The sequence below is a fragment of the Anopheles marshallii genome, chromosome 3 (assembly GCF_943734725.1).
Source record: "Anopheles marshallii chromosome 3, idAnoMarsDA_429_01, whole genome shotgun sequence".
NCBI classification, from domain to species: Eukaryota; Metazoa; Arthropoda; class Insecta; order Diptera; family Culicidae; genus Anopheles; species Anopheles marshallii.
In genome coordinates this window covers 26,960,288-26,977,634 of record NC_071327.1, presented here as the reverse complement: position 1 = coordinate 26,977,634, position 17,347 = coordinate 26,960,288, and the positions used below count along the sequence as shown (strand labels likewise).

The 17,347-nt window shown below is 50.8% G+C and overlaps 1 protein-coding gene across 1 annotated transcript; it reads left to right on the top strand.

Annotated features, from left to right (window-relative positions):
• Positions 1–2,815: 2,815 nt before the first annotated feature.
• LOC128711742 (titin) lies at positions 2,816–16,929 on the top strand. The gene is made up of 11 exons (XM_053806627.1): positions 2,816–4,924; positions 5,031–5,183; positions 5,252–5,379; positions 6,339–6,439; positions 6,515–7,344; positions 8,041–9,084; positions 9,169–9,954; positions 10,477–11,955; positions 12,217–12,995; positions 13,431–13,615; positions 13,877–16,929. The coding sequence occupies exons 1-11, from the start codon at positions 2,816–2,818 to the stop codon at positions 16,927–16,929; spliced, it is 10,647 nt and encodes a 3,548-aa protein (XP_053662602.1).
• The last annotated feature ends 418 nt before the right edge of the window (positions 16,930–17,347 follow it).

The window sequence follows — 17,347 nt, the reverse complement described above, 5'->3', positions numbered from 1 at the left end:
GGTCGTAATTTTCGCTCGCCAACCACACGACAACGACAGCAGTTGATTGTCAGCGGAAAGTATGTTTTATTTTCACATTCCTTCCACGGCGAGGAAAAACATCGGTGGATCGAAACACCACCACGCCCTAGTGCTCGTTTATCGGTGCGTAGAAATAGGTGTTTTTTTATCAATTTGATATAACGTTTAGGGTCTTAATATCGCGATCTCTATAAATATCTTCGATAAAACGTACGTCTTTAGGTTATGTGAAATATATTGTCGCATTAGTTGAGCAAGAAACGGTGAAAAATAGCAAACCCATTTTAAGGAAAGAGAGTTGAATTCTGTGTGAGGGAAACTCTTCTCGATTATCTATAAAAACAATGAAATAACCAAGTACAGGTGTACAAGTACATTGTCCTTTTCGGTGACAAATAATTTTATAGGCACTTGACACTTGTTCACACCTGATAGGAGGAAGATGGCACTTGTATAATCTGCTACCGCTAGGCTATCAATTAGAAGTTTCAGGGCCTACCGGGAGTGGTAGTGCGAGTACTGTTGTTGCTACCATTTTGTTTAAACACTGCAATCATGCACTTTGGAAGCAATCAGTGCCGATGAGCAGCAGATAAGCTAATAGCACTACTGGAAGCACGTGCTTTACAATGTATTGGAGGGATGAGCACTTGAAATACGTCGCGAGGTTCTTTGGAGAAAAGGCGAAGAATTCCGTCTTTTAGTAGAGATGTTGCCATTAGTTGAAAATTGGTGTGTTTTGAATTTAAATTCCAACAAGATCTCCTTTCTCCTTATGAAAGAATTAGAGTTCTTTCCAAGAATAGTTTAAGTCTCAAGAATTCAAATTCCAACAAGATCACCCTTCTCCTTATGAATGAATTGGAGTTCTTGCCAAGAATAGTTCAAGTCTCTACCCAAACTAGTGTCTAAAGACTGCAGGAAGTATAATAAGTTAAAAATACCCAATAGAATCACCTCTATAAATATGATCTCACAGGCGATAACTCTTCCTAGCTGGACGGTGAAGATCACTGCATCACAATGTCCAAAAATGGCCATATCGACAAGATGTACCGCTTGGGCCATTCGTCCGAACAACAACAGCAGAAATCGTTATTACTCGCCACGAAAATGGATCTGATATCATGTTTGCCCGATTTTAGGCAACACCGAGAGCTTCCTTTTCCGGCAAAACACCAAAATCCGACAAATCTCTCCACTCCAACTGGAAGTGGTACCAGTGTCACCCAACCGCACGGTCGATCTGTTTGTGGGCGATGGTGAAAAAGTGTGTATTGCTTTATTTCGATGGCGTAGGCCGAATATTGCCAGCCGGAGATTGTAGTGTCTGAGTAGCTGTGCGAAGGTGGTTGGTTGGTGTCTTTTTGTAGCTTACATTTCTTGGAACAGAAGGTGGTACCGAATGTCGCCTTCGTGCGATCTGGTGACTTGGCTGTAACGTTTGCCCGCACGCACTTGGCTGCGGCCGGAATGAATCACGGCGGATTGAGCTGATTCTGTTTCTAAATTTGGTATTCGCTGCGGTAAGCGGAAGAATCGGAAATTAAAGGGCGCTGAGTGGTTTAAGCGATGTTTACGAGGGCCAACGGCAATGTGTCCCGCAGGAATGGAATGTAGGGAGCATTTGCGCAACGGGATTAAAAATAGAGTCATTGTTCTTTGGTCATTCCAACGTTCCATCAGCCAAGCCAGCCACTCCAACTTCTGACCACTTCCGTTCGAAGATCTCCCGGTGGTTGCACCCTGTCGCGGGTTGCCCTTTTCGAAATCGCAACGCCACACCACCCGGGTGGCAGAGGTTGATTCCCCGGGTGCCTGATTGCTGTGCGCGTTAAAACCACGCACACGTTCGTTCGCGGTGGGCTTTCGGTACGGTGCGCGTCATCTTTCGCGCGGGTTGGTGCGCGACACACACGTAGGCGTCGCTGTCGGTCGTGGTGGACGGCTTTTCATAATACTTAATTCATGGAACAAACCGGCGCCGAACTCAGTTCCATCCTGTCCGTCGAGCAGTAAGCAAGTGATCTCTTCTCAGTCCCCGGTTTGTGTGTGTGTGTGTTTTTTTTTAAATTGTGCAGAAGGTTGCCGTGTGCTGAACGGGGGGGGCAAAAAAACACGAATATATACACAACCAACAAAAAAAAAACCGGCTGCTTCTCGCGCAGGCGTAAGCTTACTCTCTTGCTCTCACTCTTTATCTCACAGTACCGGTGGTGTATACGCATTGTAAAGCAATAAAAAAACAGTGAAAGAAGAAAAAAACAACCCTAGAGATCGTGTCAAAGGGGTGTAGTGAGCGTGGAAAAGCATCCCCAACCCGACCGACGGACGACCGTTTGGGGTGGCGGTTTACGTGTGTGCCCGTGTATAGGTGTGGGGGTTGTGTTCGTTCGCTCATAAGCACTGCTGTGCATCTCGCCGTCGTTCAGTCCGTTCGTGCAACCCGGTGCCAGTGAGTCGTCGATCTAGTGACCCTGTGCGGTGTGCCCTGCGCGATCCCCATCGCTTGCCGAGCCAAACGTGATTACCTCATCGGGCAAAGTGTGTCAACGCATGTCGTACGCATGCAGATGGTTTTAAAAGTGGTTCTATCGCGTTAACTGGCCACGATCCGTGCGTACCGGTGCCGTCACCCTATCAACGAGGTGATAAATTAGTGTACAGTGTGAAAATTACTTTAGAAAAAAATAAGTTTTAATAAAAGAATTCATTCACAATACCGCGTTGAGTGAAGAATTTGTGCGTGGCAGTCGGTCTCGGTGTGTGGCACAGTGCAAAACACAGCAGAAAAATGGGATTGAATAATCGGGATAAGCAGACGAAGCTGAAAACTCAGAGTCTGCTAGACTCGGAGCGTACCGGACAGCAGACGGTGACAACGGTGACCGTGGATCACGGTACGGTTGCGATGCCACTGGAAACGATGGCCGTCAGCTCATCGACGAACAGCAGTTCCACGTTCCAGCAATCGTCCACGTCGTCGTCCACGACGAAGATGCAGTCCAGCGCGGATAAATTCCAAAAGTCCACCACCGAAGGTCGTGCGAGTGAAGTGCGTGAACGAAGCTCCAAAACAGATGGACAAAAGTTCAGCTCCGTCAGCAGTATGCGTAGTGAGGCGAGCAAGTCGAAACAGATCGATAACATCATCGAAGAGATACATCATATCGCGAGTGATACGATCGGTACGACGGCATTGATTGGTGCATCGGCCGGACTGGAGCTACCAGCGAAGGTAACACAGAAAACCGTGCGGGTGGGCGGTGGTGCCAGTGAACGGAAGGAATCGTTCGTCAGTGACAGTGTGGCCGGAGGTCGTACCACCGTGTCGAGTGTGTCCGGTGACGCTAGTCACCAAGTGATATCGGCCATCGGTCCCAGCAAGATCGAGATCTCGAAAATGGCTCTTGATAGCAGTGCGCTAAGCAGTGTTACCAGCAGCACTAGCAGCAAAGTCATGCAAAGTAGCAGTGCCATAGAGAAGAAAGAACAACACCAGCAGTCATCACACAGTGCGGTGCATAGTGAGCAGAGTGTGTCCGAATCCAGTGCAATCTCCAGTTCGCAAACGACTGAGTCCAAGTCGAGCAAAAGCACCCGCACGTCTGCTACCAGCTCTAGCCAATCAATGTCCACCGCTCAGAGCAAGACGGCCCAGTCCGTATCGGAAACATTCCAATCGTCCGCGCTTGGTGAAAACGTGAAGTCTTCGATGTCTACCGGTGCTGGGCGACAGAACGGTGTGCTGTCCGTCGATGGAAAGCAGCCATCGGCCGTACAACGCCTGCCCGATCATTCCACGTTCGATCAGAAATCATTCCAGCTCGTGGATGCAGACGGCAAGACTCGCCAGCAAGTTGACAGCCAAAGTTTCTCTACGGCTCAGAGTCAAGCACCGACGACCAAAATCTCGTACGATGCGGCCGGCAATCAGATCACAAGCACATCTGCTTCGTATCAGGCTGCGCAGGGCTACAGTACGTCGTCTTTCCAAAGTTCCGGAGGTGTTGACTTAAAACCGTCAACGGGGAAGCTTGGGGACAAGGATGGAAAACCTCGTCAGCTTGTCGGCGGCCAAAGCCAGACGATGTACGATGCTGCAGGCAATCTGCTCACGAGCACCTCGTCATCGTATCAAGCTGCACAAGGTTACAGTTCCTCGTCTTTCCATACTACCGAAGGTGTCGAGCAAAAGTCATCCCACGACATCATGTCGAGTTCATCCACAAAACGGGCACAAAATGTAACCTCCTCCAAGGGCGGGATGTCCTCTACGGCTAAGGATTCAGTTATCGATTCAACGACACTGGACAACTATTCCGTGCAGCATGATTCCGCAACTGGACAGCATTCCAACAATATGCTCATGAAAACCGAATCTGCCCATACGGTAGCAAGTCTATCGTCGGCGCACGACTCACTAGCCAATACCATCCAGAGCACACAGCTGATCACGGAATCGGCCAGCCAGGCTGAACAACGGCAGCAACATTCCGAATCGACGAAAACGATCGAAACGGCCTCGCACTACGCTCAAATGGACGAAGAAAGCCGCTCCCGCCGGAAGACGTCGGAGTATCGTGAACAGCGCGAGTCTAATGCCGCCATTCTGAAGCGCAAGATCTACGACGAGCATGGCCGTCGATTGAACTTGATTGATGAGAAAATTGTGCCGAAAGACATCGTGACGGCTGATCTGCAAGACGATGTAACGAACGTCACTAAGACTTCGTTTGAGGCGAAAATTTTCAACCCCAAGCTCAAGCGTTGGGAGCTGGTCGATCAAAAGACGATCCTTGAGAAGGATGTAACTACCGACATACCGGTGGAGATCGTACAGGAGCTCGAGGTGGAGCGACCGGAACTGGCCAACATTACCACCACGATTCAAATGACGAAGGTGGGTAAATTTGCTATCGAGTGTTAGGCATTGCTACGGCAGGGGATTCTCTCCACCCAGGCCACTGCACCAGGATGGTTGACTATATCAATCTTTTGATTTGTAGGTCTACGATGCGAAAACCAAACAATGGAAAACGATCGATCAGAAGAAGCATATCGATGTGCTGGAAAAGATCACCTTCCTCGAGGAGAGTTCCGGACGCTCGGAGTTGGATGAATCGGAACGAACCAAAAACCTTAAATCCATGGATATGGTGGTAAGTTTGCACAAGCTAAAGGAACACCCAAGGGAACTTTAACGCACTAACCATGTTTGTTTTCGCAGGATCGAGTGACGATCAAGGAAGTAAGCGATTTGAGTGATGAAAAACGAACCCAGACCAGCAAAAGCACCAAGCGCAAGGACGAACAAACCATACAGGAGCAGTGCATCTGTGAAATCTGTACCTGTGGGTAAGTTGAACTGTTTGGTAGTGTGTAGGCGAGTCCCATATTCCCAACCTCGTCTAATTGCGAAGTCTGACACGGTGTACCAAACCACCTACTAACGTACGTTGCATGTCCTTCAAACTTTTAACGAATCGGAAGTGGTAAATGCAACAACACGATCCTCGACAATCTCTACTCGCTATAAATACAAAAAATCTTCAACCCACAGTGACAGCATTGTGGTGTGTCTGTGCTCGCTGCTTCTCGCTTTCATACCGTCGCAATCATTGTCGTCGACCGTGTGTAGACCTTAAATGGTCAATTGGCAAGATCACCGAGCCGAGCGTGTTCGCGGTTCGTTTGGTCACCGTCGTTCAATTTATGCTCGTTTACAATCAACCTACGCGGTCACCCGATGACATCATCAGCGCTGCTTTGCCACGAGTGGATCGAGATCTATGCTGGTGGTGGTGTTGGTGGTGGTTGTGCGATCAACGCCGGCACCCTCGGCTGCAATGCTGGGCGTTATTTATTTAGTTTGTTTTGGTTTGCCCCTTCCACCGCTGTTTGTTTTTATGGTGGTTGCTTGCTATGAATTCTCTCACCCTTTATGTGCCCAACCGCTTATGTGGAGGAAGTGTTATGATCACCTCAACTACTACCGGTCAATTTAATAATAGTGATTGTATTTTAATTACTATTATAGATTTTTGTTCTTTTAATCATTTTGATGTCTTTAATGTACTATTCTGATTTATAATTGTTACTATAATTTAGCATTTTTTTCATATTACACATCGTTGGTTTGGGATTAAAGTTTAATTTGAATCTGATACCCGTAGCCAAGGCTTACGATGCAATAATGCGGAATTTTTTGCAACTACCAAGTAACAAACTGATAACTATTAGACAATGACTAATTGGGCTGTTTTTATTTAAATGTATTGAAACATATAACGTCTAATGAAATGGAATCTTTACAGGCGTCATAATTGCTACAACTGCGGTGGAGGAAATACAACGACTCAAACCAAATCATCAAAGTACTCTGCCATGAGCAATTCGGAAAATTTTTACCATCAAGGTATGAACAACGAGTAGCAAGTGCATAAAGGTGTACCATGTAACATGTGTTTATTTGTGTTACCCATACTTTTAGAAAATTTCACATCGGAGCTCAGTGCGCAAAAGTCTTCCGGACGCAGAGGAACATGGACTATAGAAGATGCAGAAGATCATTTAAATCGCCGAGAATCGTATACAATTGAACGAAGTAGTACCACGCAGGAAGCATCTGATCGAAGACTAACATGGACTAAAGAAGATTTTGAAAAACTTGATATCGCAAAGCTGAAAGCCGATTATGTGCGACCGAAGCCTATCAAGCATGAAGATAACCTTAAACCAGAGGGAGATTTTATGGTACCCGAGCGAGTGGGTTATGTCCCAGGGGAACGAGTAAAACCTATAAGACATGATGATAACCTACGTCCCGAGGGCGAGTTCTCTACTCCAGAAAAGTTGCAGTACAGACCGGCCGAACGTCCGAAGCAAATCAAACCGGAGGACAATCTACGTACCGAGGGAGCGTTCCAGTCTCCCGAGCGTCCGGAATATCGCCCTGGAGAGCGTCCTAAGCCGGTGCGTCATGATGATAACCTACGTCCAGAGGGAGACTTCGAACGTCCTGAGAAGGCGCCATTCCGACCGGCCGAGCGTCCGAAGCAGATTCGGCCCGAAGATAATCTCAGACCTGAAGGAGATTTCCAGAAGCCTGAGAAGCCTCAGTACAGACCATCTGAGCGTCCGAAACAAATCAAACCGGAGGACAATCTTCGTCCTGAAGGGGAGTTCCAGTCGCCTGAACGTCCGGAATATCGCCCTGGAGAGCGTCCTAAGCCAGTGCGTCATGATGATAACCTTCGTCCGGAAGGAGACTTCGAACGTCCAGAAAAGTCTCCGTTCAGACCAGCCGAGCGTCCGAAGCAGGTTCGGCCAGAGGACAACCTAAGACCTGAAGGAGAGTTCGAGAAGCCTGAAAAGCCTCAGTACATACCGGCCGAGCGTCCGAAGCAAATTAAGCCGGAGGACAATCTTCGTCCTGAAGGAGAGTTCCAGTCTCCTGAACGTCCGGAATATCGCCCTGGAGAGCGTCCGAAGCCGGTGCGTCATGATGATAACCTTCGTCCGGAAGGCAACTTTGAACGTCCAGAGAAGACTCCATTCCGAGCGGCCGAGCGTCCGAAGCAGGTTAAACCGGAAGACAACCTTCGTCCGGAGGGCGAGTTTTCTACTCCAGAGAAGCCTCAATACAGACCGGCCGAGCGTCCGAAGCAGGTACGACCCGAGGATAATCTCAGACCTGAAGGAGACTTCGAAACGCCGGAGAAACCTCAGTACAGACCAGCTGAGCGTCCGAAACAAGTACGGCCACAAGATAATCTCAAACCAGAAGGCGATTTCGAAAGACCTCAACCCACAATTGTTGGAAAGGCTGAAAGAGCGCAAATCGTTCGACATGAAGATAATCTCTACATGGAAGGCAACTTTGAACGCACCGAGAAAACGGTATACATTTCTGGTGAGCGACCGAGGCCCATACGTCCCGATGATAACCTTCGTCCGGAAGGAGACTTCGAACGTCCCGAAAAGTCTCCGTTCAGACCAGCCGAGCGTCCGAAGCAGATTAAGCCCGAAGATAACCTTCGCACTGAGGGAGAGTTCCAGACTCCAGAGCGTCCGGAATATCGCCCTGGAGAGCGTCCTAAGCCGGTGCGTCATGATGATAACCTTCGTCCGGAAGGAGACTTCGAACGTCCAGAAAAGTCTCCGTTCAGACCAGCCGAGCGTCCGAAGCAGGTTCGGCCAGAGGACAACCTAAGACCTGAAGGAGACTTCCAGAAGCCTGAGAAGCCTCAGTACAGACCGGCCGAGCGTCCGAAGCAAATTAAGCCGGAGGACAATCTTCGTCCTGAAGGAGAGTTCCAGTCTCCTGAACGTCCGGAATATCGCCCTGGAGAGCGTCCGAAGCCGGTGCGTCATGATGATAACCTACGTCCGGAAGGCAACTTTGAACGTCCAGAGAAGACTCCGTTCCGACCGGCCGAGCGTCCGAAGCAGGTTAAACCGGAAGACAACCTTCGTCCGGAGGGCGAGTTTTCTACTCCAGAGAAGCCTCAATACAGACCGGCCGAGCGTCCGAAGCAGGTACGACCCGAGGACAATCTTCGTCCTGAAGGAAACTTCGAAACGCCGGAGAAACCTCAGTACAGACCAGCTGAGCGTCCAAAACAAGTACGGCCACACGATAATCTCAAACCAGAAGGCGATTTCGAAAGACCTCAACCTACAATTGTTGGAAAGGCTGAAAGAGCGCAAATCGTTCGACATGAAGATAATCTCTACATGGAAGGCAACTTTGAACGCACCGAGAAAACGGTATACATTTCTGGTGAGCGACCGAGGCCCATACGTCCCGATGATAACCTTCGTCCGGAAGGAGACTTCGAACGTCCCGAAAAGTCTCCGTTCAGACCAGCCGAGCGTCCGAAGCAGATTAAGCCCGAAGATAACCTTCGCACTGAGGGAGAGTTCCAGACTCCAGAGCGTCCGGAATATCGCCCTGGAGAGCGTCCTAAGCCGGTGCGTCATGATGATAACCTTCGTCCGGAAGGAGACTTTGAACGTCCAGAAAAGTCTCCGTTCAGACCAGCCGAGCGTCCGAAACAGGTTCGGCCAGAGGACAACCTAAGACCTGAAGGAGACTTCCAGAAGCCTGAGAAGCCTCAGTACAGACCGGCCGAGCGTCCGAAGCAAATTAAGCCGGAGGACAATCTTCGTCCTGAAGGAGAGTTCCAGTCTCCTGAACGTCCGGAATATCGCCCTGGAGAGCGTCCGAAGCCGGTGCGTCATGATGATAACCTACGTCCGGAAGGTAACTTTGAACGTCCAGAGAAGACTCCGTTCCGACCGGCCGAGCGTCCGAAGCAGGTTAAACCGGAAGACAACCTTCGTCCGGAGGGCGAGTTTTCTACTCCAGAGAAGCCTCAATACAGACCGGCCGAGCGTCCGAAGCAGGTACGACCCGAGGATAATCTCAGACCTGAAGGAGACTTCGAAACGCCGGAGAAACCTCAGTACAGACCAGCTGAGCGTCCGAAACAAGTACGGCCACAAGATAATCTCAAACCAGAAGGCGATTTCGAAAGACCTCAACCCACAATTGTTGGAAAGGCTGAAAGAGCGCAAATCGTTCGACATGAAGATAATCTCTACATGGAAGGCAACTTTGAACGCACCGAGAAAACGGTATACATTTCTGGTGAGCGACCGAGGCCCATACGTCCCGATGATAACCTTCGTCCGGAAGGAGACTTCGAACGTCCCGAAAAGTCTCCGTTCAGACCAGCCGAGCGTCCGAAGCAGATTAAGCCCGAAGATAACCTTCGCACTGAGGGAGAGTTCCAGACTCCAGAGCGTCCGGAATATCGCCCTGGAGAGCGTCCTAAGCCGGTGCGTCATGATGATAACCTTCGTCCAGAGGGAGACTTCGAACGTCCAGAAAAGTCTCCGTTCAGACCAGCCGAGCGTCCGAAGCAGGTTCGGCCAGAGGACAACCTAAGACCTGAAGGAGACTTCCAGAAGCCTGAGAAGCCCCAGTACAGACCGGCCGAGCGTCCGAAGCAGATTAAGCCCGAAGATAACCTTCGCACTGAGGGAGAGTTCCAGACTCCAGAGCGTCCGGAATATCGCCCTGGAGAGCGTCCTAAGCCGGTGCGTCATGATGATAACCTTCGTCCAGAGGGAGACTTCGAACGTCCAGAAAAGTCTCCGTTCAGACCAGCCGAGCGTCCGAAGCAGGTTCGGCCAGAGGACAACCTAAGACCTGAAGGAGAGTTCGAGAAGCCTGAGAAGCCTCAGTACAGACCGGCCGAGCGTCCGAAGCAAATTAAGCCGGAGGACAATCTTCGTCCTGAAGGAGAGTTCCAGTCTCCTGAACGTCCGGAATATCGCCCTGGAGAGCGTCCGAAGCCGGTGCGTCATGATGATAACCTACGTCCGGAAGGTAACTTTGAACGTCCAGAGAAGACTCCGTTCCGACCGGCCGAGCGTCCGAAGCAGGTTAAACCGGAAGACAACCTTCGTCCGGAGGGCGAGTTTTCTACTCCAGAGAAGCCTCAATACAGACCGGCCGAGCGTCCGAAGCAGGTACGACCCGAGGACAATCTTCGTCCTGAAGGAAACTTCGAAACGCCGGAGAAACCTCAGTACAGACCAGCTGAGCGTCCGAAACAAGTACGGCCACAAGATAATCTCAAACCAGAAGGCGATTTCGAAAGACCTCAACCTACAATTGTTGGAAAGGCTGAAAGAGCGCAAATCGTTCGACATGAAGATAATCTCTACATGGAAGGCAACTTTGAACGCACCGAGAAAACGGTATACATTTCTGGTGAGCGACCGAGGCCCATACGTCCCGATGATAACCTTCGTCCGGAAGGAGACTTCGAACGTCCCGAAAAGTCTCCATTCCGACCGGCCGAGCGTCCGAAGCAGATTAAGCCCGAAGATAACCTTCGCACTGAGGGAGAGTTCCAGACTCCAGAGCGTCCGGAATATCGCCCTGGAGAGCGTCCTAAGCCGGTGCGTCATGATGATAACCTTCGTCCGGAAGGAGACTTCGAACGTCCAGAAAAGTCTCCGTTCAGACCAGCCGAGCGTCCGAAGCAGGTTCGGCCAGAGGACAACCTAAGACCTGAAGGAGACTTCCAGAAGCCTGAGAAGCCCCAGTACAGACCGGCCGAGCGTCCGAAGCAAATTAAGCCGGAGGACAATCTTCGTCCTGAAGGAGAGTTCCAGTCTCCTGAACGTCCGGAATATCGCCCTGGAGAGCGTCCGAAGCCGGTGCGTCACGATGATAACCTACGTCCGGAAGGCAACTTTGAACGTCCAGAGAAGACTCCGTTCCGACCGGCCGAGCGTCCGAAGCAGGTTAAACCGGAAGACAACCTTCGTCCGGAGGGCGAGTTTTCTACTCCAGAGAAGCCTCAATACAGACCGGCCGAGCGTCCGAAGCAGGTACGACCCGAGGACAATCTTCGTCCTGAAGGAAACTTCGAAACGCCGGAGAAACCTCAGTACAGACCAGCTGAGCGTCCGAAACAAGTACGGCCACAAGATAATCTCAAACCAGAAGGCGATTTCGAAAGACCTCAACCCACAATTGTTGGAAAGGCTGAAAGAGCGCAAATCGTTCGACATGAAGATAATCTCTACATGGAAGGCAACTTTGAACGCACCGAGAAAACGGTATACATTTCTGGTGAGCGACCGAGGCCCATACGTCCCGATGATAACCTTCGTCCGGAAGGAGACTTCGAACGTCCCGAAAAGTCTCCATTCCGACCGGCCGAGCGTCCGAAGCAGATTAAGCCCGAAGATAACCTTCGCACTGAGGGAGAGTTCCAGACTCCAGAGCGTCCGGAATATCGCCCTGGAGAGCGTCCTAAGCCGGTGCGTCATGATGATAACCTTCGTCCGGAAGGAGACTTCGAACGTCCAGAAAAGTCTCCGTTCAGACCAGCCGAGCGTCCGAAGCAGGTTCGGCCAGAGGACAACCTAAGACCTGAAGGAGACTTCCAGAAGCCTGAGAAGCCCCAGTACAGACCGGCCGAGCGTCCGAAGCAAATTAAGCCGGAGGACAATCTTCGTCCTGAAGGAGAGTTCCAGTCTCCTGAACGTCCGGAATATCGCCCTGGAGAGCGTCCGAAGCCGGTGCGTCATGATGATAACCTACGTCCGGAAGGCAACTTTGAACGTCCAGAGAAGACTCCGTTCCGACCGGCCGAGCGTCCGAAGCAGGTTAAACCGGAAGACAACCTTCGTCCGGAGGGCGAGTTTTCTACTCCAGAGAAGCCTCAATACAGACCGGCCGAGCGTCCGAAGCAGGTACGACCCGAGGACAATCTTCGTCCTGAAGGAAACTTCGAAACGCCGGAGAAACCTCAGTACAGACCAGCTGAGCGTCCGAAACAAGTACGGCCACAAGATAATCTCAAACCAGAAGGCGATTTCGAAAGACCTCAACCTACAATTGTTGGAAAGGCTGAAAGAGCGCAAATCGTTCGACATGAAGATAATCTCTACATGGAAGGCAACTTTGAACGCACCGAGAAAACGGTATACATTTCTGGTGAGCGACCAAGGCCCATACGTCCCGATGATAACCTTCGTCCGGAAGGAGACTTCGAACGTCCCGAAAAGTCTCCGTTCAGACCAGCCGAGCGTCCGAAGCAGATTAAGCCCGAAGATAACCTTCGCACTGAGGGAGAGTTCCAGACTCCAGAGCGTCCGGAATATCGCCCTGGAGAGCGTCCTAAGCCGGTGCGTCATGATGATAACCTTCGTCCGGAGGGAGACTTTGAACGTCCAGAAAAGTCTCCGTTCAGACCAGCCGAGCGTCCGAAGCAGGTTCGGCCAGAGGACAACCTAAGACCTGAAGGAGAGTTCGAGAAGCCTGAGAAGCCCCAGTACAGACCGGCCGAGCGTCCGAAGCAAATTAAGCCGGAGGACAATCTTCGTCCTGAAGGAGAGTTCCAGTCTCCTGAACGTCCGGAATATCGCCCTGGAGAGCGTCCGAAGCCGGTGCGTCATGATGATAACCTACGTCCGGAAGGTAACTTTGAACGTCCAGAGAAGACTCCGTTCCGACCGGCCGAGCGTCCGAAGCAGGTTAAACCGGAAGACAACCTTCGTCCGGAGGGCGAGTTTTCTACTCCAGAGAAGCCTCAATACAGACCGGCCGAGCGTCCGAAGCAGGTACGACCCGAGGACAATCTTCGTCCTGAAGGAAACTTCGAAACGCCGGAGAAACCTCAGTACAGACCAGCTGAGCGTCCAAAACAAGTACGGCCACACGATAATCTCAAACCAGAAGGCGATTTCGAAAGACCTCAACCTACAATTGTTGGAAAGGCTGAAAGAGCGCAAATCGTTCGACATGAAGATAATCTCTACATGGAAGGCAACTTTGAACGCACCGAGAAAACGGTATACATTTCTGGTGAGCGACCGAGGCCCATACGTCCCGATGATAACCTTCGTCCGGAAGGAGACTTCGAACGTCCCGAAAAGTCTCCGTTCAGACCAGCCGAGCGTCCGAAGCAGATTAAGCCCGAAGATAACCTTCGCACTGAGGGAGAGTTCCAGACTCCAGAGCGTCCGGAATATCGCCCTGGAGAGCGTCCTAAGCCGGTGCGTCATGATGATAACCTTCGTCCGGAAGGAGACTTTGAACGTCCAGAAAAGTCTCCGTTCAGACCAGCCGAGCGTCCGAAACAGGTTCGGCCAGAGGACAACCTAAGACCTGAAGGAGACTTCCAGAAGCCTGAGAAGCCTCAGTACAGACCGGCCGAGCGTCCGAAGCAAATTAAGCCGGAGGACAATCTTCGTCCTGAAGGAGAGTTCCAGTCTCCTGAACGTCCGGAATATCGCCCTGGAGAGCGTCCGAAGCCAGTGCGACATGATGATAACCTACGTCCGGAAGGAGACTTCGAACGTCCCGAAAAGTCTCCGTTCAGACCAGCCGAGCGTCCGAAGCAAATTCGTCCTGAGGATAATTTACGTTCGGAAGGCAGTTTCGAAAAGCCTGAGAAGCCTCAGTACCGTCCTGCAGAAAGACCAAAGCAAGTGAAACCACAGGATAATTTGAAGCCAGAAGGAGACTTTGACCGGCCCAAACCGAGCCCGGTAGGTAAACCAGAACGTGCCCAGATTGTCAAGCATGAAGATAATTTACGAGTAGAAGGAACCTTCGAAAGAGTAGAAAAAACGGTATTTGTCGCAGGCGAACGTCCAAAACCGATTAAGCCTGATGATAATCTCCGCCCAGAAGGAGATTTTGTGACTCCAGAGAAACAACAGTATCGCCCAACAGACAGACCGAAACAAATCAAACCTCAGGATAATCTTCGTCCGGAGGGAGACTTCGAACGTCCACAAAAATCTCCGATCGGACCCGGTGAGCGCCCCAAACCTATTAGACATGACGATAACCTACGACCGGAGGGTTCATTCGAACGGCCAGAGAAGGCTACTTTCAAACCGGGTGAGAGGCCCAAACAAATACGGCCGGAGGATAACTTGCGCACTGAGGGTGAGTTTGAAAAGCCAGAAAAGCCACAGTTCCGTCCGGCCGAGCGTCCGAAGCAGGTTAAGCCTCAAGATAATCTGCAAATTGAAGGAGACTACAATACATTCAAGGAATACAACGAACTGAAACAACGAAAGGAAGCCGTATTGAAAGAGGTGCAAGAACCAACTATCGCTGATGGAACCGTGCTGGTGACCACACAAACTGTCACAACCATCCTGAAGGGCGAAAAGAAACAACCAACCGGGCGACAAATTACAACCAGTGAGGTACATGATCATGCTACCCGGTCAGAATCGGAATCATTCACGCACAGCCAGACACAACAGCAGCACCATACCAGTGAGCAGGTTTCTAGTTCTACTGCCATTAACCGAGCGCAGCGTAATGAAGCTAGCATCAACGAACGCGATCGTACCACTTCGCAACGATCCACGACGAAACATACGCAATCGATTCAAGACGTTTCGGACCGAAATGTTGCCGAATCGGTAATCAATCAAAGCCAGCATCACGCGGTCAATGCGAAAACGGTTGTCAGCGGAATGACACAGCAGCAAAGTCACAGCCAGAGTGTGAAATCATCATCCTCCAGTTCGAAACTTCACCAGACAAGTTCCTCCATGCAGCAACATTCGTCTAATAGCAGCAGCACTCAAGTGCACCAAGACTCCCGGCATCATTTACAGCACGGAGATGCACACCACACGCATACGAATGGTACAATTGCACCATCTGATGGTGGCCCTAAAGGAGTACATCATCACACGCGGGAGCAAGTAACAGGCTCTCAAGTTTCGTCTTCGAGCAGCAAGATCGTCATCGATGGAAAGGTCGTGACAGACCAGTCGGCTTCCTCGAAGCAGGCCACCGAAAAGCTTGCGATCGATGGTGTAGTTGTGACGGATAAAAGCTTCGTTGAAAGGCAGAAAACCGGATTTGACGGTATGGAAAGTATTTCAAACGCCCACAGTACACATGGCACCAGCAGCGTCCTTCACGATGCGACCTCCAGTTCCATTGGAAGTCGTGCGACCACAAAGTCGCACAGCCAAATGCGCTCGTCGAACAATATCATTCACGCCGAGGCCACGAACGGCCATTCGATGGGACAACGAAACGGTACCCAGACAACGTCCGCAGGTCGAACTTCATCTGGTCAAACAACTGAGACACAAGTGAAGAAACTGATTGGTGGAAAATGGGTAACGAAGACGATCAAGACGGAAAGTAAGGCTTTGGGTAGCGATCAACATCAGCACGGTTCAGAACATGGGGCTAGTAAGCTGTCGGTGTCCGATCAGGTGGATCGCCACCAGCATCACAGCAAGGTGTCGGGGGTGGAAATGCACACGCACACTGCATCCACCTCTAGTTCGGCAGTGAGCAAATCTGAATCGAGCAGCACTATGATTAGCGATAAGGTTGTGCAGCGTGGAGTTCGTACGGGTGAAACAACAACCGCATCCGCAGGATCGCCGTCCGGACGTACGGGCGCTCGGGGCAGCTCCAGCATAGTACTGGGAGAGTCAACAGTAGATAGTAGCTCCTCGAAACGCCAGCAGACGAGCAGTACCACCAAGCTGATCGGTGGCAAACTGGTGCACATGGCCAATTCCAACGACACCAACGCCTCCACCGGAGCGGTCAAAGCTTCCACACAGAACGCCTCGAACGCTCACCACTCTTCGCTGCAGGAACATCTGTCATCGCAGACAGCATCCGCAACATCCGCATCGAACGTGATGAAGTCCAGCAAAACGGAGTCGAGCAGCAGTCATGCACAGTCACAACAGCACTACAACCGCAAGAACACGTTCGCATCGTCAGAAAACGTCAACAACTCGATCCTCTGCCGACCGGCACAAACTTCCACCGCGACCACGACACAGCACGCCGCCAACGGAGTGGCCGGAGGCATGAGCGTATCCGGCTCGATCCAGCGCAAGAGTATCTCCAACCTGAACGACAGTGCGATGTACTCGACCACGAACCGCACCAGCTACAGTTCGCTGCACCGACGGGGCAAAGAATCGGTCGAGTCAAGGATGCAGGACTACTCGAAAACACTCGAAACCGGCACGATCAGCAGCCGTACGGTTCGGGGCCAGCCCTGTCCACCGCCGACGCTGGCCGGTACGGGATTGGCCGGCAGCAGTACTGTGACCACGAGCTCCAGCGCATCGGCTGCGAATCAGAAATCGCTCCGTGATTACCACTCCGCCATGAACGTGACGCGCAGCTCGACGAAGGCGAATGCATCGAGCATCTCGTTCGGCGATGACAAGTTCCACGGAACCAGCTCCTACAAGGTGCAGTACATCCAGCAACACGAAGGACGCAGTCCAGCCGCCGTACACGACAATATGAAGCTGTCGAAGGTCACGAAACAGCACACATACTATGTGCGGGACAAGCAGTAGATGCGTTCGGGCTCGCAAAGCTGGCTCGTCTTGTTATCTTTCCTGCTATTCATTTTATTTGTTTTGCTTTCTTTCTTCCTCTAATGTTTGGATGTGATCCATTATTTAGTCTGATATACATGGCTTATACTATTATTGAACCTTATCAACGACTCATGCGACAACGAAACGTTCTGCATTCTCTTCAAACACTCCAGAGAAAGACTAATCGTCGAATATAAGTGACGCATTATATATACTGCATTATTATTCTCAACATTGTTACGATAGTTTATGCTTTTTTTAATAAAACAAAAAAATATATAACATACCTATGAACGATACTAAATAATCTTTTATGGGTTTTTAAAAGAGAAAATGGTTGGGTCGAGACCGAAAAGACTCCAGATTCGTATGTTAATTTCGGCTGCAGTCCCCC